The 27,760-nt window shown below is 45.5% G+C and overlaps 1 protein-coding gene across 1 annotated transcript in view; it reads right to left on the reverse strand.

Moving 5' to 3' along the window:
- LOC124722118 (calcium-dependent secretion activator-like) overlaps nt 1-27,760 on the reverse strand; it is a 412,570-nt gene that overhangs the window by 331,142 nt on the left and 53,668 nt on the right. Inside the window, exon 2 of the mRNA XM_047247324.1 lies at nt 21,720-21,872. Coding sequence (XP_047103280.1) covers nt 21,720-21,865 — 146 coding nt within the window. The 5' untranslated portion in view covers nt 21,866-21,872. The remainder of the gene's footprint in view (nt 1-21,719; nt 21,873-27,760) is intronic.

Consider the following 27,760-nt stretch of genomic DNA (forward strand, 5'->3'; position numbering starts at 1 on the left):
CATTGTGAACCACTGTCACTTCATCCCATTTCCTGTTTCAGTCCCGAATTCGTGACGGAAAAAGAATCACAACACCCAAAAATCATTAATGCAGAGTAATGAAATTTTCAGAATACGTTTGTCTAGGTAACATATTTAAGTGATTAAGATTGCAAGATCACAGGTTTATGTAAGCGCGAGATAAGCCAATGAAAATGTGAAATACTGATACATTAATGACCGGTGCAACCGCCATAATATTGAATGTGAGCACGCAAACGTGCATGCATTCTATCGCAAAGATGCCACATGTGATTTTGTGGGATGGGGTTTCCATGCTCATTGCATTTGGTTGGTCAATACAGTGAAATGCTGGTTAAGGGTGATGTTGGATTTTTCGTACGATGATGTCCCATGTGTTATCAATTAGAGACAGATCTGATGATCGATCAGGCCAGTGCGACATGTCGACACGCTGTAGAGCACGTTGGCAACAACAGTAGTATGGGGGTAAGCGTTATACTGTTGGAAAACACCCCCTGGAATGTTGCTCAGGCATCCCAGCACAACACGTGGAATCTCCAGATTGACGTACAATTTTGTAGTCAGGGTGCTTGGGATAACTACGGGAGCGCTCCTGCTGTCATACGAAATCGCGCCGCAGACCGTAATTATAAGTGTGTGTAGCATGCAGACAGGTTGGTTGCAGGCCCTCAACTGGCCGCCTCCTAACCAACATAAGGCAAGCACTAGTACCGAGGCAGAAGCAGCTTTCATCAGAAAACACAATAGACCTCAACCTTGCCCTAAAATGAGCTCTCGCTTGACACCACTGAAGTCACAAATGGTTGTGGTTGGAGGTCAATGGAGTGCACGCTACAGGGCGTCTGTCTCGGAACTGTCCTTGAAATAACCGATTCGCAACAGTTCGTTGTGTCACTGTGCTTCCAACTGTTGCTGAAATTGCTGCTAGATGCAGTACGATACGCTAGTGCCATAAGCCGAACACGATGGTCTCCCATCTTGGTAGTGCCACGTGGCTGTCCGGAGCCCCGGTCTTCTTGAGATCGAACATTCTTGAGAGCACCGCTGCCAGCAATAATGTACAGTGGCTACATTCCTGCCAAGTCCTTCTGAAGTATCGCAGAAGGAACATTCAGCTTCTCGTAGCCCTATTTACACGACCTCGTTCAAACTCAGTGAACTGCTGATAATCATGTATTTGTCTCCTTAAAGGCATTCTTGACTAATTTCAACTCAACACGTCTAGTCTCAACGGTAACTGACGCTCACGACAGTTACAACGTGTATTTAAAGGAAACCTGATTTGCAGCCTCATAGTGGCGTTACTAGGGCCACTCTTACGTGACTGGCCCGAAATCTGAAGAGAGATCGTCTTTCAGATGTAGAAACACGCATACCAACTATTGTTTATGTCCCACGACTCCTTCTTGGTGTTGCGATTTTTATCCGCCAGTGTAGTTTTCGTGAATAACGATTGGCGTTAGGCCTCAGGGTGTAATCTAATCTCTCCAATTTTATCCTCATGGTCTTTCCGCTAGACATATTAGGAGGAAGCATTAAGTTTGCTGGCTCTTCTAGGAACGTATACTCTCGGAACTTGAACAGGAAACCATACCGTGATGCAGAGCGCCTCCCTTGCCACTGAATTTGGCTGTGATGCCTCTGACACTTTCGTACTTAGTAAATGAGTCTGTAACGAAACGTGCTGCTTTTCTTTGGATCTTCTCTATTCCCTTTATCAACCCTATCTGGTACAGATCCCACACTGACGAGCACATTCAAGTATTGGTCGAACGAGTGTTTTGTTAATCTACTTCCTTAGTTGATGGATTAAATTTCCTGAGCATTCTTCCTATGAATCTGACTCTGCTACCTGATTTTCCTGCAATTAGTTTTATCTGATCGTACCTCTCTAAACAGCTCTGTACACATACTCGTAGATATTTTGAATGTTCTGCCATCGTGTAGTCATACAGTAATGGATGTTTCTGTCAATTAATGTGCAATACTTTACCATACGTTTGTGTTAGGGTTCAGTTACCACTCCCTACACCAAGCGTCGATACTCTGTAGATCATCCTACATTTCGCTACAATGTTCTAGCGGTGCGACCTCTCTGTATACAACAGTATCACATACGAAAAGCTTCATGGAACTTACGATGTTGCCAACTACGTCATGAAGTCAGTTTTACGTCTGAAGACCTCTCTCTCTCTCTCTCTCTCTCTCTCTCTCTCTCTCTCTCTCTCTCTATCTATTGAGAACGATATGCTGTGTTAAGATGTCTTCAATCCAATCATACAGTTCGTCTGCTATTCCGTACGCTCCTATTTTGTTTAACAGGCGGCAAGGCGGAACTGTATCGAATACCTTACCGAAGTAAAGGAACACGGAATCTATCTGGGAGCCGATATCTACCGCCTTCTGGGTCTCTTGGATGAACAGCGAGATGGGTTTCACACTACCATTATTTTCGAAACCCATATTGGTTCCTAAACAGGAGATTTTCGGTCTCTAGAACTGTCATAATACGCGAGCATAAAACATGTTCCAAAATTATACAACTGGCCGACGTCAGAGATGCAGGCCTATAGTTGCGTGTGTCTGTTCGTCGACCCATCTTGAAAACAAAACATAAATTACATGTGCTTTATTCTAATTATCAGCAATGCTTCACACCTCCAAAAAGCTACAGTACAGAGCTGCTAGAAGAGTATCTTTGGATACTCTACGTAGAATCATATTGGTATCTCGTCAGGTCCAGTGGCCTTCCTCCTATTGAGCGATTTCAGTTGCTTTTCTATCCCATGGTCACCTATTTCGATATCAGTGACTTCGTCGTTTGAGCGACAATTTAAAGGAGGCTCTGCAGTGCGATCTGCCTCCGTGAAACAATGTTGGAAAAAGAAGTTTATTATTTCGGCCTTTTCTGTGCCGTTCTCCGTTTTAGTACCATAATACTCCCACAATATCTTGACAGATGGCTTCGATCCGTTTACTTACTTAACGCAGGACCGAAACTTCACAGCGCGGGGTAGCCGAGCGATCTGGGCGCCTTGCCACGATCCGCACGGTTCCCCCCGTCGGAGGTTCGAGTCCTCCCTCGGGCATGGGTGTATGTGTTTTCCTTAGCATAAGTTAGTTTAAGTTAGATTCAGTAGTGTGTAAGCTTAGGGACTGATGACTTCAGCAGTTTGGTCCCATAAGACCTTACCACAAATTTCCAAATTTTACCAAAACTTCTTAGGATTTTCTGTGAAGTCGGTAGACAGAACTTTACTTTCGATTTTGTTGAACGCTTCACCACGCATGGCTCTTCTTTCGATAATTTTGGCTTCCATTTTATTTATTTTTTTGTGTGAGGCTTTAGCTACTTTCAAATTTGCAATGAACCTCTCTTTGCTTTTTTAGCACCTCTCTAACATGGCTGTCGAATCACCGAGGATTTTTTCAATGGCTGTTCAAATGTGTGTGAATTTCTTAGGGAACCAACTGCTGAGGTCATCGGTCCCTATTCTTACATACTGAACCTAAATTAAATTAACTTATGCTAAGAACAACACATACACTCATGCCCGTAGGAGGACTCGAACCTCCAGCGGGAGGCGCCTTTTCCATGCCTCACAACTTCTCTCTGTATATACCTGTCTAAAGCGTTATTTACAATACATAAACTGGATTGAATCGTACAAAACGCTATGAAGACACAACAGACATTTTCGCTTGCACTACAATGCCTTTGGATGACATAACTTATGCTAAGAACAACACATACACTCATGCCCGTAGGAGGACTCGAACCTCCAGCGGGAGGCGCCTTTTCCATGCCTCACAACTTCTCTCTGTATATACCTGTCTAAAGCGTTATTTACAATACATAAACTGGATTGAATCGTACAAAACGCTATGAAGACACAACAGACATTTTCGCTTGCACTACAATGCCTTTGGATGACATAATGTCAAGTATTCGGTACTTTGAGAGATCATGGTCCCGGATCCCTCTGACATGGCGACCAGGTAAGCTATGTTTCGCTCTACGTTACGTACAGAAACCTAAATTATTCTTCAAATGTGAAGTTGAGTTTAGTAGGGGAGTTTGCAACTGAAAAGTTATCTATGAGTAAGGAGTGCTCAGCCTGGGCCTTCACATTACAGCAATACCCGCAGGATCACGCTTTAAACGTTAGTTTCACGGGTACCATTCTTTTGTTCTAAACAATGTGTTCAGACTTTCCACATAAACTCGATAGCTGAAATGGTATGGGTATAACATGGTCACTATAAAAAAAAGACATCCTCGGAAACGCAAATCATAGAGCCCTTCGATAATATTGTCCCTCCAAGTAGCATTGTAGCCCTCTTCGATAACAAAAAGCGCTCTTATTAAGTCTTCGTAATAAAAGCTGTTGAGTATCAGACCCAAGCTGGGTTAAGATACAATATTCGAAAAGAGGCTAATGAGCAAGTTGCAATCTGTGATCAAGATGAGGGGGAGGTTGACCACCTGCTGCAAGGTCTTCCCTAGGCATTTGGTGAAGGCGCCACTTTATAGGGCAGATGTGGTCAGTCAGAGGGTTATGTAGAGTCACTGAAATAACATATCTAGTTTTAAAGTCCGGTTACCCAGATAAAAAGGAAAAGGACAAGGTGGATCTATTTTGTCCTCCACGTAAGGTTTTGCGGGACGCTCTAATGGATCCCATAGTGGCCGTATCTATCACGATTAACAGACACTTCAGAGTATTATTCACATATTGAAAAGGGTGAAAGTAAATTTCTTAGTTATAGGTCAGTTACACTTTTTAGATGTATGAAATGGAACGATCACATATGCTCACTCGTAGGTAAAGCCGGTGGTCGACTTCGATTTATTGGTAGAATACTAGGGAAATGCAAACATGTACTAACGAGACTGGCTACAAAACACTCGTGCGACCCATCCTAGGATATTATGCAAGTGTGTAGGACCTGTAACAGACAGGGCAAACTGGGGATATTGAACGTATATAGAGTGTGGCAGCACGAATAGTCAGAGGATTGTTTAACCTGTTGGATAGTTTCACGGACATGCTGAAAGAACTGAATTAAGGCACTGTTGAAGATTGATAAAGTACCCTGAGAAAGATCGCTTACAATGTTTCGAGAACCGTCTTTAAATGATGATTCTAGGAACACACCACAACCCAGACGTATCGCTGTCGTAGGGGTCGAGAGGTCAAGATTAATTTAATTACAGCACGCACAGAGACATGTGAACAGAAATTCTTCCGCGCTCCGTATGGGAAAGTAACGGGAGAAAGCCCTACGCTTCACAGTGGCATGAGGAGTATATATATAGATGCCCCTAATTTGGGAGTGGCATTACTAACCCGTTGGGGGAGCAGGCTGCTTTTGTTGTTGATCTCAAATCTCTGGGTTAGACGCTCGAGCGGATCATATTGGTAATAATGACCCTCTCATCCACTGACGCTGCGCGGGGTAGTCGCTCGGTCTTGGGCGTCTTGTCACGGTCCGCGCGGCTCCTCCCGTCAGAGGTTCGAGTCCTCCCTCGGCCATGGGTGTGTGTGTGTGTTGTCCTTAGCGTAAGTTAATTAGATTAAATAGTGTGTAAGCTTAGGGACCGATGACCTTAGCAGTTTGGTCCCATAAGGCCTTACCATAAATTTCCAAATTTCCAAATCCACTGACGTTGTCGCATATTTGAAAAAGAGGTAGTTGGTTGTACAACATACAGTTTGCCTTAATTTGTTCAAATCCAAGCAACTTTCTTTAGGGCACTGCCCAGTGCCAGGAGAGAAATCTAAGTCGGGCAGAGCCCACTGGTATAAGATGCCAAACAGAATACTGAGTAAGATTACAAGAGACCATAATAAAAGATCACGTAGTGCTGAAGTTCCCGCTGTGCCCTATATCCAAACGACCAATGAGATGAATTTATCGACTGCTCAGACCCTGGGACAAGTGTCAGCCGAAACCTACAGCACGCTGTTCACATAAAAATCATCCGAGGACAGAAGTTATCGGGTTGTTTTACTGTGCAACTAACTGAGAGTTTTTCAGTCAAAAACGTAGTGAAGGGCCAGTTACAAAGAATGTATGGTTGCTTTTTGGTGCACATACCATCAACTGTTTACAATCTGGTGATAACATCGAAAGTTACGGATTGTACCAGTTTACTGGAGGAACATCATAAGTATTGAAACGTGTCTCCTATAGACATGAGCGTAATAATAACTCGCTGTGATATAGATACCACATCTTCCACTTGTCTCTGAATCTACTTGTGTTCCACTGTAGTCTGGAAACCTATTTGTCATTGATATTTTTCCTACGTCTTAATTTTTATTTATACTCATGCTCATAAAGTAAGGATAATTGCAGAATGTGGTGCCACACAACGTGGCACTACACAAAACTTGCGCTAATTGCATAGGCACATAGGGAAAACACGCGACACAGATCTGTAAGTTCCGAAACACATGTGCTACTTAACGCCACTGTTTCCTGCGCATGTGCCCCGACATCAATATGGGATGTGGTCACTATGCACACGTACACAGTCCGCACAACGGGTTGGCATACTCTGGATCAGGCGGTCGAGCAGCTGCTGGGGTATAGCCTTCCATTCTTGTACCAGTGCCTGTCGGAGCTCCTTAAGTGTCCTAGGGGTTTGGAGACGTGCAGCGATACGTCGACCGAGAGCATCCCGGACGTGCTCGATGGGGTTTAGGTCTGGAGAACAGGTAGGCCACTCCATGCGCCTGATACCTTCTGTTTCAAGGTACTCCTCCATGATGGCAGCTCGGTGAGGCCGTGCGCTATCATCCATCTGGAGGATGGTGGGACCCACTGCACCCCTGAAAAGGAGAACATACTGGTGCAAAATGACGTCCCGATACACCTGATCTGTTACAGTTCCTCTGTCAAAGACATGCGGGGTGTACGTGCACCAATCATAATCCCACCCCACACCATCAAACCACGACCTCCATACAGGTCCCTTTCAAGGACATTAAGGGGTTGGTATCTGGTTCCTGGTTCACGCCAGATGAAAACCCGACGAGAATTATTGTCCAGACTATACCTTGACCTGTCCTTAAACATAGCCTGGGACCACTGTTCCAATGACCATATACTGTGTTCATGACACCAGGCTCTCCTGTGACCAGGGGTCAGTGGAATGCACCTTGCAGTTCTCCGGGCGAGTAAATCATGTCTGCTCAATCGTTTACAGACTGTGTGTCTGGAGACAACTGCCCCAGTGGCTGCGGTAAGGTCCCGAGCAAGGCTACCTGCAGTACTCCGTAGCCGTCTGCGGGCACTGATGGTGAGATATCGGTCTTCTTGTGGTGTTGTACACCGTGGACGTCCCGTACTGTAGCGCCTGGACACGTTTCCTGTCTGCTGGAATCGTTGCCATAATCTTGAGATCACACTTTGTGGCACACGGAGGGCCCGTGCTACGACCTGCTGTGTTTGACCAGCATCCAGTCGCCCTAGTATTCTACCCCTCATAACGCCATCAATATGTGTTCTTTGAGCCATTTTCAACACACAGTCACCATTAGCACGTCTGAAAACGTCTGCACACTTACTCGCTGCACCATACTCTGACATGCACCAACACACCTCCGCGTATGTGGACTGTTGCCAGTACCACCGTGCGACGACCGCAGGTCAAATGCACCGCAAAGTCATACCCCGAGGTGATTTAAACCCGCAAACCGCCCACCAGAGCGTTGTTTCACCATGTATCAGCATTATCATTAATATATGAGCGTGAGTGTAGATAGTAGGTGGCATGGCAGGGCTGGATAATTTATTTAAACTGTTTAGCTTTACTCTATTTGCTAACTGAAGCGCAGCCAGGGTAGTTAATAAAAACAGACCGTTCAAACGCATTGCACAACATTTCCCACTGTAGCTGCTCCGAAATCATCAGTATCAATTTTAAGTTTACTATGTACCACCTGAAGAAACGAAAGTGAAACTACAAATAAATTATGGTAGAAGCGATTCATAATGTAATCCTGACAAAAAACAAATTTTGCATAAAAAGTGTTTAATACAACGATTCTCACAGCCAGACCGTCGGAAATGTGTAGTCACTGCACAGAAAAATGAAAGTTTACGTCGTTCAAGTCGTTTGATTGCATTGAAAGCGAAAAATTCGGTGACAAATTATTCATCTTACGTTAAATAAGTCGGTCATAAGAACTTTTCACTTACCACGCGAGCACACAGTGGACAGCATACAATGGGAAAAACGTTTAATGTTGGATTCGCAATACTACATTACTAGCAGAGATTTTTCGTGAAATCGAGCCTTCAACAAATATAAAGCTATACGGTAGTGACACTTCATGAAATATGGTGGAATAAAGAAAATCCAATACAGACATTACACGGTTCTGAGTCCCGTGCTGCTACAATGTTCACTGACGCAGAGAGCCCGAGCAACAGAAATTCATCTACAGGCAACACGAGACCACTGCCTTCGCCCTAGCCTCGCTGAATAAGAAAGCATCTGAGCCCCAAGGAATTTCCGTTCACGACTTAACTAGCGAATCAACATGAGACTCCAACTTTCAACTCTTTCTCCACGTCAAATGGGACCAAACACGTCCCGTAAATAGCTTACAAATCACGTACTGCTTCCCAATTAAGCTATCTCGTCTCATGCAATACTCTTATCTGAATAGATGATCACTTTTCCTGTAAAAATAAACAGAATGAATCATTATAGACCTGTTTGTAATGGTCTTAAAGTGCATATATTTACGAAATGTGTGCTTTGTGGAAATATTTAAAAATTCTCTGCTGCTGGAGTATTTAGTTTACAATATTTCAGCTTGAAACAGAACAGTTAAATTAATTTCTCCAGAGTGTAGCAGAAAATGCCTACAGTGTCTTACGTACATCAGGTACTTAATTTACAACATTTACATGAAAACCCACCATAATTCACAGTACCTTTAATGGTGTCTACAATTATATTGGCAGCCAACATTGGTTTTCAGGACGGAATTTTCAACGGAAGTAACAGCTAACTGGAAAATGTTATCTCCGTAGTTAAAAAAATTTAGTGCTTCTAAAAAGAACACAAACTTGGTAATTTTCAAGTAACCATTTGATAAAATGTTATGAATCTCCGTACCAGCAATCATTACTACGTCCTCTATGAGATGACGGATATAAAAGGACGTAAGATTAAGATTTACAATCCTGTCGCGACCAGATCGTCAGAGACGGAGCAAATACACCAGTTAGCGAAACAACTTGCCCGTGTCCTTTCAAAGGGAGTGTACCGGCATTTGCCTTATGCGATTTAGGGTAACTGCGGACATCCTAAATCAGAACGTCCGAAACAGTGTTTGGATCGCCATCCACCTGAATACGAATCTGGCGCCCACTTCGACTACGGGCAAATATGGCCGGGTAAGTACAAGTGTACAACGCAGTGAAACTCATACTTGGCATCGCCTTCCGTAGTGTCAGGAGTGAAACTGGCATTACGTCGGCCAGATAAAGCGAAAATTACATTATCTTACGGCTTTAAAGTTGGTTTTCCTAACGCCCTGCCACACGTCCCTGCAGACGGCGTTTTTTCAACGCAGAGCCTCGTCGCTAGACAATATGTGTATACATGACGTCTGCAGAGGAACCAATTCTTTCTGGAGCGATTTTGGGGAATCTGTACGTTAAAATTGATTAGTTTCATAAGTGGCTCTCCAGTTTCTCCCGTCGTACTTCAAAACAATATGATCTATGGATGTACTGGTTGTTGCTGATGTCCAAAGAGCGCAATATGTCGACTGTCGACAGTGCCTCCATTGTCAGGTGCGCTGGTGACGGCGACAGGGCCGATTTCCGAAATATTGCGTTCTTCGCACGCAACAACCGACAGTATACCCGTGGATTAATTTATAATAATTACGTATCTTATACTCTCCCTTAGTTACTTGATAATGCCACATTCTGCGCTGTACATAGATTTTCATAATAAATGTCATATATGATAATTCCTTGTACACAATTCGTTGATTTGCCCAGTTACATGTGCAGAGTAACAATTTTTTTTAATTGTATTCTGCCTTACGGCAGGTTTTGTCATGCTGGAAGCCTCGTCAGAGAGGTCCACCGCATGAGCGTCTAGGGAAGTGATTTCATTGGTGGTTTCCCGTTGTCTTCCGCTGATGATGATGAAATGATAATGAGGACAACACAACACCCAGTCCCTGAGTGGAGAAAATCTCCGACCCAGCCGGGAATCGAACCCGGGACCCTTGGCGTGACAGACCGCCGCACTGACCACTCAGCTATCGGGACGGACAGTAACAAAATTAATTCACAGCATAATAACTAAAGTTCTAGCCAAACTAATTACGTTTTGGATTACAACACAAGCATGCGAAGAAAAATCAATCACATTCGATGTCACAAAAATGCTGTTGATCAGAGTAACGGAATGATAGTCTTTCATCTTCTTGTTCACTTGGTTTACATTCCACTTTAAACTACAGATATCCTATCCACGGTAGGATTTCTAAGAAGACGACAGTTCTAATCCCCATCCGGCCACCCAGATTTTGTTTTCCGTAATATCCCCAAAGCGTTACAAGAAAATGCCGGGACTGTTCCTTTGACGAGGGTGCGGCCGATATCCTTTCCCAACCTCTCGTGATCCGAGCTTGAACACAGTCTCTAGAATGGCCTCGCTGTCGACGGAACGTAAAACCATAATATTCCTTTCTTCTTTTGCGCCACAGATTCTCTGGGGCGAGGAATCGTTCCTGCGCCAATCAGAGCAGCGACGTAGTGGGAGAAGCGCCAGACTGAAGACTGGGTGCTGCTGACAATAGAATGTATTTACGACAGAAGAACTATCATTCATTAATCTGACACTGCAGAATACGGTAACCAGCATCCCTGAAAGTCAAAGCTGTCACATCTTACAGCTCCAGCAGGGCTTCTGGAAGAGCTGAGTTGACAAGAAAATCGGAGCAACTGATGTCATTGCTGCCCAATGCCAACGCCGGCCCTCTCTAGCCTGTCACGCTATCTGGGGTGGGAGTGCTGCCATTGGAGAAACGCTAACCAGCCGTCTCACATACAATGAGGTGACAAAAGTCATTGGATACCTCCTAAAAGCTGGCCGGTGTGGCCGAGCGGTTCTAGGCGCTTCAGTCTCGAACCGCGCGACCGCTACGGTCGCGCGTTCGAATCTTGCCTCGGGCATGGATGTTTGTGGTGTCCTTAGGTTAGTTAGGTTTAAGTAGTTCTAGGTTCTTGGGGACTGATGACCTCAGATGTTAAGTCCCATAGTGCTCAGCGCCATTTGAGCCTCCTAAAATCGTATCGGCCCACATTTCCCCTGAGTAGTGCACCAACTCGATGTGGCGTAGACTCAACAAGTCGTAGGTAGTCCCCTACAGAAACATTGATCCATGTTATCTCTACAGTCTCCATAATTGCGGAAGACGTATAGACGGTGTAGGATTTTCTGCATGAACTCACCTCTCGATGATGTACCATAAATACTCGATGGGATTCATGTTGGGCGATCCGGACGGCCAAATCATTCCTTGACTTGTCCAGAATGTTCTTCAAACCAATTGCGAGCAATTGTGACATGGTGACATGCTGCTTTGTCATCCACCAAAACTCTATCGTTGTTTGGGAACATGAAGTCCACGAATGGTTGCCAATGGTCTCAGTTGGTTCAGCTGGACGAGGAGACCGAGTCCATTCAACATAAACACAGCCCACACCATTGTGGAGGCACCAACAGCTCGCACAGTGCCTTGTTGACAAGTTGGGTCCATTGCTTTGTGGGGTCTGCGCCACAGTCGAACAATACCATCAGGTCTTAACTGATACCGAGACTCGTCTGACCAGGCCAATGTTTTTTAGTCGTCTAAGGTTCAACCGATACAGTCGCGAGGCCTGGAGAGGTGCTACAGGCAATGTCGTGCTGTTAGCAAAGACACTCGCGTCTGTCGTCTGCTTACATAGCCCATTAACGCCAAATTTTGCCGCGCTGTCTTGAGGAATACGTTCGTCATACGTCCAACATTGATTTATGCGGTTGTTTCACGCAGCGTTGCTTGTCTGCCAGCACTGACAACTGTACCAAAAGGCCACTGCTCTCGATCGTTAAATGAAGCTCGTCGGCGACTGCGTTGTCCATGGTGAGAGGTAATTTCTGAAACCCGGTATTCTCGGGACACTATTGACATTGGATACCAGATTATTGAATTCCCTAACGATTTCCGAAATGGAATGACCCGTGCATATTGCTCCAACTACTATTCCGCGTTCAAGGGCTGTTAATTCCAGCCTTGGTTCCATAATCACGCCGAAAACCTTTTCACATGAATTACCTGAATACAACTGACAGCTCCGCCAACGCATTGCCCTTTTCTACGTTGTGTACGCCATACTACGTCCACCTGTGCATGTGGGTATCTCTATCCCATGACTTCTGTCGCCTTGGTGTAGCACTTAATTCAGTCCTTCATTCTCAGATGTTCAGTATGAACAGCAGTATCTCAGTGTGTACGGTAAATTGAGTGACACAATGTATATCAGCTGATGACTACGAGATTTCAGCCACTTACAGTTGGATAAAGAGGCACCAGCCGCCATCCGTGGACTTTGCCGCCATTAACTGCAGGTTTCCGCTTAGGCTACAGTCTGGATGCTGTCAAGCTGTTGCCTTCACACCGCTGCGTCACCAGGATGACAACCTTATGCTGACGGTCACTTTCCTGATGAGCCGTTGGTTCGAGCCTGCGCCAGCCAGCTGTCCAGTGACTCCATAGCTCTCCAATACCCAGAGCGGGCCCACGCCATCGTCTTAGGTCATCCGGGGCACTCCGTTTTGAACAAGATCTATCCCAGTGTGTTGTTATCTACGGCCACAAAGCAGCCGAGCAGCGATTGGCTGCCTCTGTCACTCGTGCCGACTGGGCGGCGCCTTGCGTCACGTCACCGAGCCGCACTGACATCTGCAGCAGCCGCCAGCAGCTCCCGCCATCAGCACATACATTTCCCTGGAGGGCAGGGAAGTAACGCCGGCACACCGCGCGAGCTTTGCTTGGTACGTCAAAGAGGACAACAACTTTTCCTCCAGCTATATTCCATCATTGTACCTGCCATGAATAAAGAACTTTCTTAACCAGGGATGCTTCGCTGATGGGCCACTATAGTAACCCACTACTTCTGCAGTCCTCGTCCAGGTGGGGAAACAGCACTAATTCTGAATTGTCAACAGCTGATTCAACCGGCACCATAGAGATCACGTCCTGAACTCTACACTTCCTTAGGTGTGTTAGCAACACGCAAGTCACCGAAGTGGCGTCAAATGAAGAGTTGCTTCAGGGCGTAGTGCCACACGAAATAGTTATTACACTACTGGCCATTAAAATTGCTACACAAAGAAGAAATGCAGATGATGAACGGGTATTAATTGGACAAATATATTATACTAGAACTGACATGTGATTACATTTTCACGCAATTTATGTGCATAGTTTCTGAGAAATCAGTACCAAGAACAACCACCTCTGGCCGTAATAACGGCCTTGATACGCCTGGGCATTGAGTCAAACAGAGCTTGGATGGCGTGTACAGGTACAGCTGCCCATGCAGCCTCAATACGATACCACAGTTCATCAAGAGTAGTGACTGGCGTATTGTGATGAGCCAGTTGCTCGGCCACCATTGACCAGACGTTTTCAGTTGATGAGAGATCTGGAGAATGTGCTGGCCAGGGCACCAATCGAACATTTTCTGTATCCAGAAAGGCCCATATAGGACATGCAACATGCGGTCGTGAATTATCCTGCTGAAATGTAGGGTTTCGCAGGGATCGAATGAAGGGTAGAGCCACGCGTCGTAACACATCTGAAATGTAACGTCCACTGTTCAAAGTGCCGTCAATGCGAACAAGAGGTGACCGAGACGTGTAACCAATGGCACCCCATACCATCATGCCGGGCGATGACGAATACACGCTTCGAGTGTGCGTTCACCGCGATGTCGCCAAAGACGGATGCGACCATCATGATGCTGTAAACAGAACCTGAATTCATCCGAAAAAATGACGTTTTGCCATTCGTGCACCCAGGTTCGTCGTTGAGTACACCATCGCAGGCGCTCCTGTCTGTGATGCAGCGTCAAGGGTAACCGCAGCCATGGTCTCCGAGCTGATAGTACATGCTGCTACAAACGGCGTCGAACTGTTCATGCAGATGGTTGTCTTGCGAACGTCCCCATCTGTTGACTCAGGGATCGAGACGTGGCTGCACGATCCGTTACAGCCATGCGGGTAAGATGCCTGTCATCCCGACAGCTAGTGATACGAGGCCGTTGGGATCCAGCACGGCGTTCCGTATCACCCTCCTGAACCCACCGATCCATATTCTGCTAACAGTCATTGGATCTCGACCAACGCGAGCAGCAACGTCGCAATACGATAAACCGCAATCGCGATAGGCCACAATCCGACCTTTATCAAAGTCGGAAACGTGATGGTACGCATTTCTCCTCCGTACACGAGGCATCACAACAACGTTTCACCAGGCAACGCCGGTCAACTGTTGTTTGTGTATGAGAAATCGGTTGGAAACTTTCCTCGTGTCAGCACGTTGTAGGTGTCGCCACCGGCTCCAACCTTGTGTGAATGCTCTGAAAAGCTAATGAATTGCATATCACAGCATATTCTTCCTGTCTGTTAAATTTCTCGTCTGTAGCACGTCATCTTCGTTGTGTAGCAATTTTAATGGCCAGTAGTGTATCTTGTGGTTGAAGTTCAGACAACATCATATTACGACGTAATTCAGGGGATGTTTCGATGTTATTCGCACAACTTTTATAGTTCTACTGCAGCCGTGGCAAATTTCGCTTTGGTGTGGGGCCAATGGAAAACACATGACTTGAATTTGCGTTTCGATCAGCATGCTACGTTGTATGGTTACTCATACCTCATATGGCTGATGCATCGGTAATGCTTCTTTTAAAATTTAAATTGTCCAATTTAATGCAGATGACGGAACTTCACTGTCCATAGGAGCACTAAAAATTTCAGCTCAGTGATAAATCACACCAATTTAAAAGTTTGAAATTTACCTAGGGATTACAATTACAAACAACTTGACTTGCAACCATCACATAGAAAATGTTATGGAAAAGGTAAAAAACAACTTTTTTTTACTAGCAGAGCACTGCAATAAATCTACCAAAGAGAGTGACAAGAGCATGCTTGTCCGTTCTACTCTGGATTATGGCTGTGCGGTATTGAATCCTTACCAGATAGGACCGACAGAGGTCGTTGACCAAGTCCAAAGAAGGGCAGTTCGTATTGTCATATTGAGGAATAGAGGAGAAAGTGTCACGGAAAGGATCAACGAGTTGGGATGACAGTCATTAAAATAAGGACTTTTACGTTAAGCCAGATGTTTTCAGCAAATTTTAGTTAACAACTTTCTTCTCCCAATGCCAAATTATTTTGTTGATGCCAACCTGCATATGCACTGAACATCGTAATAGAAAAAAGATAAATCAGAGCTCGCACAGAGAGATTTAGATGTTAATTTTTCCCATGTGCTCTTCGAGAGTGGAACGGTACATAAATAGTCTGAAAGTGGTTCTATGAATACTCTGGTAAACAGTTAAGAGTCAGTTGCAGTGTAATCATGTAGGTGTTGACGTAGGGTCGAGACGAATCACAACTTCTGAGAGTAATAGATCGTCTTACTATTGTAAACATTTGGGATTATTGTATTCAAGCATCAGCAGGTCATCTATTTGAAATCAGCAATCCTCTTTTTATACAATTTAGAATGACGCTTTCGAGATTGTATTCCACACTGACAGTTACAACAGGTCGCTTAAAAGCAAATTAGCCATTAACAGATGACAGACCCGAAATAAACGATAAGGCACTGCGGCCTCACAATATCGAAAAGTGATGATCAAGTCTTCGCAGGTACATATCTCATCCGTCCATGCTCTCATCAATGATAGATGCAGACCGATGAGAAACTGCACCGTTTCCTGATGTTGTTTCTACGGGCTTAACAATTACAGTCGGTGCTTCCGGTCCTGTGCTTGAAACAGTCGTTCTTGCTGAATCAACAGTTGTTGTGTTTCTTACAACTGTGTTAAATAAGTTTAAATAATTCACAACCTAGAAAAACACGAAAGACAAGCTCAGATTGGGGAAGGATGAGGAAGGAAATCGGCTATGCCCTTCCAAAGGAACAATCCCGGTATTCGCATCAATCTTTTAACATACCCAATCCCGGTTCTACGTGGGAGACAGACAGGCAAAGGAACCCCCCGCCCACCGCCCCGGCCTCCGGGACATCCACGCACGCCGACATGTTCTTTCCGTGCTGTAGAGTAGAAAGGACTCGGTATCAGATCAAGGGGTGGGGTAAATCGTTGGGCGCTGCCATATGACATCAGCCGCTAATGTGAAATGGGTGATATCCCATTTTAAAAAGGAAGAATGCTTGTTGTAAGAAAGCATTTAGCGTTTCGTGTGCTCTCTTGCCGAACGGAAGTGTGGCAAAGACCGTACTGAAGTGGAAGTAGATTTTAGAGGAGGTGGTGGAGGCGACAAATGGAAGGGACACGGGATATCTATTCTTAAATGGCGACATGAAGCTTGCCCAGTGAAGGAATTCTACCCACAATATGGTCTGCGTATAGTCCTCCGATCTTGTCGTGATAATTTTGGAATTGTGGGTGACACAAAAAAGTTTAACAATAAAGTGACTGGCCACAAGAGGAATATGAGACAACCAATCGAATGTATGTATGGTCAAGTAAAGTGACATAGTTCAGGAGGACTCCGAGAAATCGCCTTGGAAGCACATTTGTGATCGAGAGGGCAACAGTGATACTTTCCGTTGGGCGTCTGAGCCGAACATCCAGCGCTGGTAGCAACCTGAGTACACGACTCCTCGCCGACCTCATGCCGTTACCGGGACGCAGCCAGCCTTCTGGTCACTTCCGCCCGCTCCCTTCACTCTGCTATGAGACACCGCTAACCTAACCCAGTTCGCCTTTAGCTTCGCCGACAACAGGACAGCCACAGCCCGGTAAAAATGCACTACAGTTCTCGCTTTCACCTTAGTCTGCCTGTTAGTTCCGTTTGTCTCATAACAACCACAAGATAAACACCCTGGCAACGACCGTGAGACTTTTGTAATTGATAATGGGCAACTCAACAAATATAATTTATAAATTCATTTCAATAACCGTGGTCCAACAGCATTTTGTTTCTACAAATAAATATGAATGACTAATCTCCTTTAATTCTTGCCGCTGGGGCTCCTAATCATTTTATTGCATATGCTAAAGCCGCGCTCAAGTGATGGCATTAAAAACTTAGACCACTACAACCTAATTAGCGAAATCACAGAAAACTTCACTCTGTGTACACTAATGGGAATTTGAACTGCAGCATCTGAGTCCAGTGTCTTATCACTGCTCGGTTTTAGCATCAACATCCATGATCATTTATCAATATATTCGCAGCGAATATTTTCATTTTCAGTTTCTATGTGTGCATCTTTCCATAATGACAGCTAATTATAACTGAAGGGAAGTTTTCGTTTGTTCTTGATATAGGTCTAGGCTACTGTCAGGATCATTTTCGCGCAATATTTCCTCCTACAGATGTCGCCAACATAGATCGAAAAATTGACAAGCCGCATTTCATTCGTTTCAGTTACACACAAGGCTTTTACTCTGGCCGAGACTTCTGACTGGCAACTACTGTGCTATTAAGTCTGCTAAAGAAGCTAACACTTCTGCATTATAGAAGAAAACCTTATTTATGTAGCCCGAAAAGAAGAATATTTCCCCTATCACGAACAGGGGATCTGCATTGCATCCAACTGGGCTGCAAACGTATTCTGGTTGGAGATCCCGTATGAATCTATATAACACTTTACTTCGTGACCTTTCAAACCTGGGAGAAGTAGGTGTCACATCATAAACCGTTCGTCTCCTTTCCGCTTGTGGGAAAAAGATACAGAGGTGCAGCTGAGGTTTAAGAACACCTTTCGCGATGACATGATATTATTGCGTATTTAGAGTTTTTGCGATAGGCCTAATCTTCCTTACGTCCGAGTAACTAAACTGCCATATGAAGAATAGACAGGAAATATTGTCAGATTTAAATCTGCAGCTTTCTAAACTTCGTTAAGTTGTGTCATGATTTGAAAAGTACCATTTACTTTATTTAAAGATTGTTTTGGCGACGCAAATCCTACGCAACTAACACGCAAGCTAACGAATAGTGCAGTGTGGTGAAATATAGGGTGTCTACATCGAAATTCCTTTGTTTCATGTCTGACTTGTACGTTGGTTGCAGAAGGACTTATAGTTGCTGCCTAAACTTTTTTAACATCTGGTGCAGTATTTTTGTCCGTAGAAGCGGAAGTGGCGTCAGTTTAGGAGAAGGCACAAACTGTGCTTTCGTACGCACAGTTTAAATCCATTGTTATGGTGCAAAGGCAGTTTCGTGGTGTTCACAGGAAAGCAGCACCAGACGCCAAGTGCATAAAAGCATGGCACAGTCGGTTTCTAGAAACTGGCACCATTGCATAGGGGCATGGAGGAAGTCGGCGGGTCTCTGAAGAACAAGTGGAGAATACCTGCCAAACATTCCAACGAAGTCCACGAAAATCAGTTCGTCAAGATTCACGAGAACTTCAGATCCCTCACGCAACTGTCTATAAAGTCGTCATAACGCGGCTGCGTCTGTATTCATACATGGTGCAGATAGTGCAGCCCTCAAAGCCGACGATACGAATTTGCACTTGAAATGCTTAACCGAATAGACCGGAATCCTGCGTTCCTGTCAAGTGTAATGTTTTCTGACGAGGCCACATTCCACGTCTCTCGAACTGTGAACAAGCATAATGTTCGAATTTGGGGCTGGCAGAATCCACAGTGTGTCAGTGAAAAGGTACAAGACTGCTCGAAAGTGAACGTTTGGTGTGGCCTCATGAGCGACAAGATAACTAGACCATTCTTCTTTGTTGGAACAACTGTGGCAGGAACGACGTACCTAAACGTGCTGGAGATATTCCCCAGGTTGAAGACTTGCACCCCACACCTTTGGTTTCAGAAAGATGGTGCTCCACCTCACTGGTCGCTGGGTGTTCGGAAACCTCTAAATGCAGCATTTCCAGGACGCCGGATTTGGCGAGGGGAACCCATGAATTGGCCTCCACGTTCTCCTGACATCACACCGTGGGATTTTTTCCATGGGGCTACGTCAAGGACAGGTTGTTCGCCACGGCAGTGCACGGCATTCATTACCTTCGTACTCGGATTGTGGAAGTCATTGACATAATTCTTTCGGACATGTTGCAGTGGACCTGGATGGAAATTGAAAACAGACTCGACATTCTTCGTGTCACCGTAGGGGCTCACGTGGAAGTGTTTTGATTTGTTATTGTAATTTTTTTTCAAAACTTATCTTCACATACAACTTATTTTTTGGGCAAAAAATAAAGCTTCTTCATTTTGTTTTGTGTATGGAACACATTCGAATTAGGGAATTTCGCTGTAGACATCCTGTACATTGTAAGATTTCTGATTAGTTATTGGAAGAATTAATATAGAAGACTTTAAAAGATTCACTGGAGTAAGAGCTCAACTTGACAGTACAATATGTAATATTCATGCTGAGACGAAAGGGCGGGCTGATACTCGTGGGGTTCGCTGCCGAGGTAGAACTTCGAACGCTCTGAACATTCGTGTGTCAGCTAGAGTCACGCAGGGGCCGGCTAGCACGGAAGATCCAAGTATAAATCGGGAAATACAGTAGTTGCGATCAATGCTATTGTCACGAAAGCGATTTGGGGCACTGTCATTACTACGCAGCATATTCTTCGCTGTGAAATAGGAGCGACAGGTTTGTGTGTACACACAATCCTTTTTCATTTTCGAAGATAAAGGTTTATTTGGGTAACCAGCAGATTTTCGTCTAAACCATCTTCTATTCATAAACCTGGTCAATAATTGTGTATCTGGTTACGAGAACATGGTTTTTTCTTATTTAATTAAATACAGGAATAAAATTAAACTTATTCTGTAAGAGTGTCCGGGTAACTGAGAAACGAAGCAGGAATATGAAGATCTGATTTAATTTCTGAAAGTAAATTTACTATACTTTGGATTATTCCGTCAGTTTTGGCACACAATTTTATATTTAAGAAAAAACTGCGTTTTGGTTTTCATAATATTGTTAATTTCGAAACGGTTTTCGGGTTACTGGGCCACCGTCAGGAAAGCAATGTCTAGTGTCTACAAGAGACACTAGTGCGTAGGACACCAGACAACAGAAATAAAGATGCTGTAAACACACAGACGATCTTTGGTCATGATATTTGGTGAGAAATGTCAAATCTAGTGTTTATTACTCGTGTTATACACATGATCGTCCCCAGAAATTTATCGAAGAGGGTGCAAGATTATAAAACTGACGATTTATAAAACAGAGCTTCATAACGTCTTGGACTTGCGAAGCTAAACCAGCAGGAAGTACACAAAACTTTTTATATCTCAAACGTTTCACAGTTATCACTTCAATATTATTTGGAATATAAGACTACTTTCATACCTAAAATAAGCATAAGCATATTTCATTAGTATCGGCGAAGAACATACTTTTAACGTCATTAAATCCTAACAGTTACTAAATACAGCTCGACAATATTTACGATATTTATATATTTAGTCGTATGTTAATAATATCTAAAATAGAAAAAAAATCATATGTAGATGAGATACAGATAAAAATTTCCAGCAACAAACGCACCTGTTTGATACTCCTCTTAGTGAAGGAACAGGAAATAAACTGCAGAACATGCTTATTCAGCTTTTATACCAACGGTTTTGTGTACGAAACTTCATGTCTGGTCTGCCTAATGGTTTTATTTCGTTAATTTAATGACTTCTATTTCTTAATATTGGTTTTCATAATAGAAGGGGAAACATTTTGTTTGAAAGCCACATTTTTTTGGGTTTGTTTCAGTACAATGTAACCCACCGCCAGCACTAAAAGAGATGAATGTTAAAAATCTTCGAAAACAACCCTCAAACTAACCAGTAGAACTGACCTTAATAGCTTAGTTTTGAACAATACAGTCCTCGTCTCTTCAATTTGATACGTTGTCATGCAATCGTGTCGAATGCAGTGGTTGTTAAAATCCCAGTTTTTCCCATTGCTCTCATCTTTGCTAAATCTGGGATTTAGTAGCATCACAGACGTGTGTGACTCAGAATTCAGGATGGGCAAAGTGCATCTCTAGCCCCCTCTCCCTTGCGGACGCTTGTGTTTCTGTGCCAAAAAGGGTAACTAGCAGTGTTAAATTACAGTGATAACCTAGATAGGTGGTATCAAGCATAATTCATAAAGAGCACGAAAGTTGCATAATTAACAAATGAATATAATGCTTAAATATTCAAGCATCTCTGCACATCACCTGACAAGACTATCTCGATCCGATGTTCTAAGTGAACTCCCCACCGCGGTGGTCCACTGAGTCATGTTAGGTGGACATATGATTAATCGTCGTATTAAAATCGGGATTTAGGTCCGTTCGCTCCACGGCAACGATATACGAGTATGAGACGAAGTTACGTAACAATGCAGGAGAGTATGAGGCAGACAGGAGGTGTACCTGGTGGGCGCTGCGGGCACCTCAAGTGAGGCGGCGTGCGTGTGGGGATGAGCGTGGGAGGAGGCGGGCGCGTCCGCATGCTGCGCCGCCTGCTCCTCCTGCTGCTCCTCCTCGCTCTCCTCTTCAGACGAGCTGGGGTCGATCATGGCGAGCCTGGAACACATCACAACCACATCAGCACCACAGGTTGAAACACAACTGCAACGGCAAATTTTAGGAGGGTCTTGAAGTATACTTTCTGACTGTTCGGCGCAAGTGACCTTTAGTCTCTGGTGGCATATCATAAAGTAATTGTATTTCATTCGATTTCTTATCCACATTGATCATTCTGTCTGTATTGGAGTGAAAATATCTGCACGACGGTACAAATATCGAAGGTATCCGCTGTCTAGCTTGTTTCAGAATAACTTGTCCCATTCACACACAGTATTTGCAGTTGACAAAAGTAATGCCCACTATACTCCTCGCCCTCAAGTTTGCGTGCAGTACTGCTCATTTCTGTCTCGTATTGATGATGTGGTATCACATATCGATACCATTCTACCGGCAACAAAGTTGGCGACGGAACTGCAAGTTTTCATCAGACGCCGTAAGCGCTCGATCGGGATGCAGTGGACCCAATGGTGTACGGCCACTGAGCCACGCAAGAGTTGAGCGCGCGATGCCGATGAGTGCGGACAACGGAGCGCTCGCGTCCGAGCCAGCCGGCTCGGTCGCGCCGGGGCCGGCCGCTGGCCGGTCGGTGGGGCCTGCCCCGCCGGCCGCTCCCCACAGGACGGATGCAATGGCGACGACCCCTGCGACGACAACGGATTCTGAAAGGCAAGATAATGAGGACAGGACCACGACTAGCGATATGCGAATGCAGAGCGGAGGACAACATACGACAACCCCTATGACGAGAGACATCAGCTAACACAGAACGATCGGCAACAACGGGAACTAAGACGTGAAATACAACACACGATTCTGCAAAGTCAGGAGGTATACGACAACCGCACTAGTACAGTTCCTACTTCACAGCCATAAGAACAAGTAGACGACGTCGAACAATTTTCACCACCAGAAGACGACGACGAAATGGAGGGAGTCTCCTCTGAAGAAGTTTGGACCATGCAGCCCACCGACGGACCGTTATGCGGCTATTGCGACGAAAGATACTACGGATGCTCCAGAAGGTGTGGACCAGACGAGTGACGTCAATCTCGAAGCAGATAAAGAGGGGACAGATGGCTGTGGCCGGAACTTACTACGCAAAGTCCCACCCGTTACTATTTACCATACCAAGAACTACATGGAACTCAACAAGGCGCTGAAAGCGAATATTGACGGCAGTCTTAAGGCCATCTACCAACGAGACAGGATCAAATATCACTTTGACTCCTATGAAGATCAACGGCGGGCCATCAATTTCTTTGTGTCGAATGACATCCACTTTTTTACACATCAGGCCGCAGAGGACAAGGACCTCAAAGTGGTTGTCAAACGTCTACCTGCCGAAGTTACGGAGGAACAACTGCAAGACGCACTGATAGAGAAGGGTTTCCCTGTCATCAACGACCACCAGTTTAAAAATCGATACGACAACACGAAGGAATTACGACCTCAAGCTGCTTACTGTGTCACGTTGCCAGCCCAAAAGGAAAACTACAAGATTTACGACATCAAATACCTTCTATATACTAAAGTCGTTATTGAAACCTACAACAGACAAGAAGGACCTGTTCAATGTCGCCACTGCCAGCGATTCGAACATACAGCTAATTATTGCAGCTTGCCTGCTCGCTGCGTTCGATGTGGAGGGCAGCACAGATCTTCAGCATGTACTCATCCCAGAGGGGCTCCGCCAAAATGTGCTAACTGTGAAAAGGACCATCCTGCCACATGGCGTGGCTGCCAGAAGTACCAGGAACTTCTCAGGAAATACAGACAACGGTCTTCCCCGCAGCCTTCTCAACGGAGGACTCGTGTAATACGGAAATCCAACCTGACGCCACACCCTCCGCCCCACCGTCAGCAAACGCCACAAGAACAGCCGACGGCGACACGGCAGCCAGTAACACAGCCTCCTCCTGAAGCACTTACACCTCGACAGCACCGCCAGCACTATTCATACGCCCACACAGCATCACCACGAGGACCGGAACCGGAAACCTACGTCTCACCAGCTCATTTGATGGAATCTATAGTTCCAGCGCTCTCTGATGTCGCCAAACTTCTCACCGCCGTGCAGCAACAACTAGTGGTGATACTTTCTTTAATCGAAAGTGTATTGAAGGCCTTTGGAACACCTTAAGATGGATCGTCCTGGGACCACGAGAAACCTGAAAATCTGTATATGGAACGCCAACGGAATGAAACACAAGAAAACAGAATTCACTGAATTTTTACAACGTCACAAAATCGACATCGCACTTGTATCGGAGACGCACCTTCGTCCAACAACTGAGCTTAGATTTCGTCTATAGAACGGACAGACAAGGCCAACGAGGTGGAGGGACCGCAGTTCTGCTTAAAAGGGAACTGCGGCACCATCATGAAACACTACCACACCTCCAACATCTGGAGGCAACAGCAGTAACGGTTCGATCGGCGGCAGGCAACATCACTTTCATTGCGGCGTACAACAGCCCCGGTAAAAACCTGGTGCCAGACGACCTACGGAGTATCTTCACCAATTTTGACAAAATCTTCCTAGGAGGTGACCTTAACAGCAAGCACGTCGCGTGGAATTCCCGGCGTACGAACCCTCGTGGACGAACTTTGGTTGCCATGGAAGAAGAACTGGGCATCACAGTCCATGGCCCACGAGAGCCCACACGGATTCCTTATGTCGATCGGCAAGAAGCAGACGTCTTAGATATTGCTATCATCAAAAATATTGAGACGAACCTCCAGCTCCGCACCGTCGACGATCTTTCGTCTGACCACCGACCTGTTATCAACATAGTGGAACACGCAACGGCCAACCTTCCGCCCCCCACCTCACAAACTCTGAACTGGGGGCAATTTCGGACATATCTTGACAAAAATATCTGCCCGACGCAGGACGTTTCAACACCGGAAGCCATCGACATCGCGGTACAAACTTTGACGCAGAAGATAAAGGTAGCCAAACGGAGGGCAACTACTCACACGGTCTACCCTGTAGTAGCTTTCGACGAGTTCCCGCCTCTACTCCAAGAACTGAATACACAGAGAAACAGGAGCAGGCGATGTTGGCTCCGCTATAGAAACCCGATCGATCGACGAGAAACACACGTCTTAACACGAGAACTGCACAGGAGAGTGGCCTAGTGGGGACAGCAGGTCTGGGAAGATGAGATGGATGAATTCTTACTTCGAACCAAGAACGAATGGCAGGTAGTCAAGAACATACGACACCAGCGGCCACCTGAACGAGCCATCAGAGGACCAGATGGCCTCCTCTATGACGAACTCGCCCAGGCGGAGCTGTATGCTACGACTTACCAATAAGAGATGTCTACACCGCCGGCCGCGGTGGTCTCGCGGTTCTAGGCGCTCAGTCCGGAACCGCGCGACTGCTACGGTCGCAGGTTCGAATCCTGCCTCGGGCATGGATGTGTGTGATGTCCTTAGGTTAGTTAGGTTTAATTAGTTCTAGGCGACTGATGACCACAGATGTTAAGTCCCATAGTGCTCAGAGCCATTTGAACCATTTTTTTGTCTACACCAGCGACCCCCGTGAACGACGTTCGCCTGCAAGAACAGGAAGCCGTCGTTACAGCAGACTGGACTGCTTTTCGTACTGCGCCTGTGTAGAGCCGCCCACAACTCACCGCACCAGCAGAGACCCGTAAAATTATCCGGAAGACTCGGAATAACGCGCCGGGCAACGACTCCATAAGCAACACCGATTTGAAACAGTTGCCCAGGAAGCCAACTGTGCTCCTTACCCGAATTCTCAACAGCTGTCTTCTGCAGGGATATTTTCCTACAGCATGGAAGACGGCTCGAGTAGTTCCAATACCCAAGTCAGGTAAAGACCCAGCAGAACGCAACAGTTACCGGCCAATTAGCCTCTTGCCGACCATTGGCAAGGTGCTCGGGAAAGTGCTGCTGAAGAGGCTCCATGACACGCTTACAGCGCATAATGTTATACGACCCGAACAATTCGGTTTCAAGAACAAGTTATCTGCCGAACTTCAACTTCTACGGATCACCGAACGGATACAAGAAGGATACAACAAGCAGCACTTCACGATTGGTGTCTTCCTTGACATCGAAAAAGCTTACTATAAGGTGTGGCGGCCCAACCTTATCGTCAAACTGCATCGTACTACCCCTATTGCGGATTGTTACATTGTACTCATAGAGAGCTTTCTGCAGGACAGGAAACTGTATGTCCGAGTCGACGATAAAAACTTCGAAATGAAATTGATCTCCGCAGGAATTCCGCAGGGCTCTGTCATTTCGCCTCTGCTTTTCAACTTATATATAAATGACATCCCAACAGTCCCCCTTGTTACGGCGAGTTTTTATGCGGACGACACGGCCTTTCTGACAACTGGACGATACTTGGACCAGCTAATCGCTAGGATGCAACGGCAACTTGCTGAAAAGGAACGCTGGGCGCTGCAAAATAAGATAACGATCAACCCGATGAAGACGGCAGCCGTTCTGTTCACACGGAGGAAACCAGTTCTGAACGACAGACTCCAAATAGCTGATCAATTTATCCCATGGTCGCCGGGAGTGAAGTATCTCGGTGTCTACCTTGACAAAAAATTACTCTTTACGCAACATATTGACGACAAGAAGACGGCAGCCCAGAAGATGGCCAGGTCATTGATTCCGTTCCTGAAGAGTAAGGATCTCAACCCTAAGACTAAACTCCAATTGTATAAGGCAACGGTGGAACCCACAATGTTATATGGATCCACCTCGTGGGGAACTACGTGCGTCTCCAACTACAACAAACTCCAAGCGCTGCAAAACATTTGCTATCGATGGATCACAGGAGCTCCATGGTGGACAAGAAACGTCGACATCCGCACCGCACTCCACGAGACCACCACACAAGAGAAGGCCCATGACAAGGCTCTATGAGTTTTTGACAAAATCGATGCCCTTAGGGACGAAGTTCGACAATTAGAATCGGTAGGAACGGCAAATCCTGCAAGATGGCACAAGTATCGAGTACCGAAGTCAATAACGTTTCATCCCCCATAGGCAATCTGTCATAACACGAGGAAGCAGTCACACATAACAGCCTCGACACATTTCACCCTCCACAGGAGATAGACATCACCAAAGCCAGCAGGCTAAAGGACCCATTGCGTGCCCAAGCCTAACTGAATGTGTAACAAATAAAGTGTTTTCCTTTTATCCTTACATCCCATCCTAGAAGAATAAGTCATCAAGGATGATCTCTTCAGTCCACACGCGACCAGCAGCGCAGTGTCGTGAGCGCCCTCTCCCTCCGCAGTATGGGACGGCCACAGCATTCAGACAGCCCCACTAACACTTGGAGCCTCATCGCTATGTGACACTATGCTGACGCCACCTAGTCGTTGCTCCAAAACCACGTTCGTTCTTAGTTCAGACAGCGTCATTCTTGTTGACTTCTTTCAGCATTGGAACCGATGACCGTAACAGTCTGGTCCATTCAATCCCACAAACCAACCAACCATCTTTCAGCATTATTTTTAATGAGTCTTCGTGCTCTTGGAGAAATACAAGTTAAGTAAATCTTCTGTTTACTACGTTAACTTACTCGCCAATAATTCTACTACTGTCAGCGGCTCGTGGTCATGCCGTAGCGTTCTCGCTTCCCGCGCACGCGGTCCCGGGTTCGATCCCCGGCGGGGCCAGGGATTTTCTCTGCTTCGAGATGACCGGGTGTTGTGTGTCTTTCATTGTCATTTCATCCTCATTCACTTGCAAGTCGCCGTAGTGGCGTTAAAGAACTTGTGGAGCGGCGGCCGAACCGCCCCGCGAGGGGTCTCAATACGGGACACCAATGCCATACCTCATTATTATTCTACTCCTGTCCAGCTGTCCTACGATGACAGTTGTTG

The sequence above is a fragment of the Schistocerca piceifrons genome, chromosome X, assembly GCF_021461385.2.
Source record: "Schistocerca piceifrons isolate TAMUIC-IGC-003096 chromosome X, iqSchPice1.1, whole genome shotgun sequence".
In the NCBI taxonomy this organism is placed as follows: Eukaryota; Metazoa; Arthropoda; class Insecta; order Orthoptera; family Acrididae; genus Schistocerca; species Schistocerca piceifrons.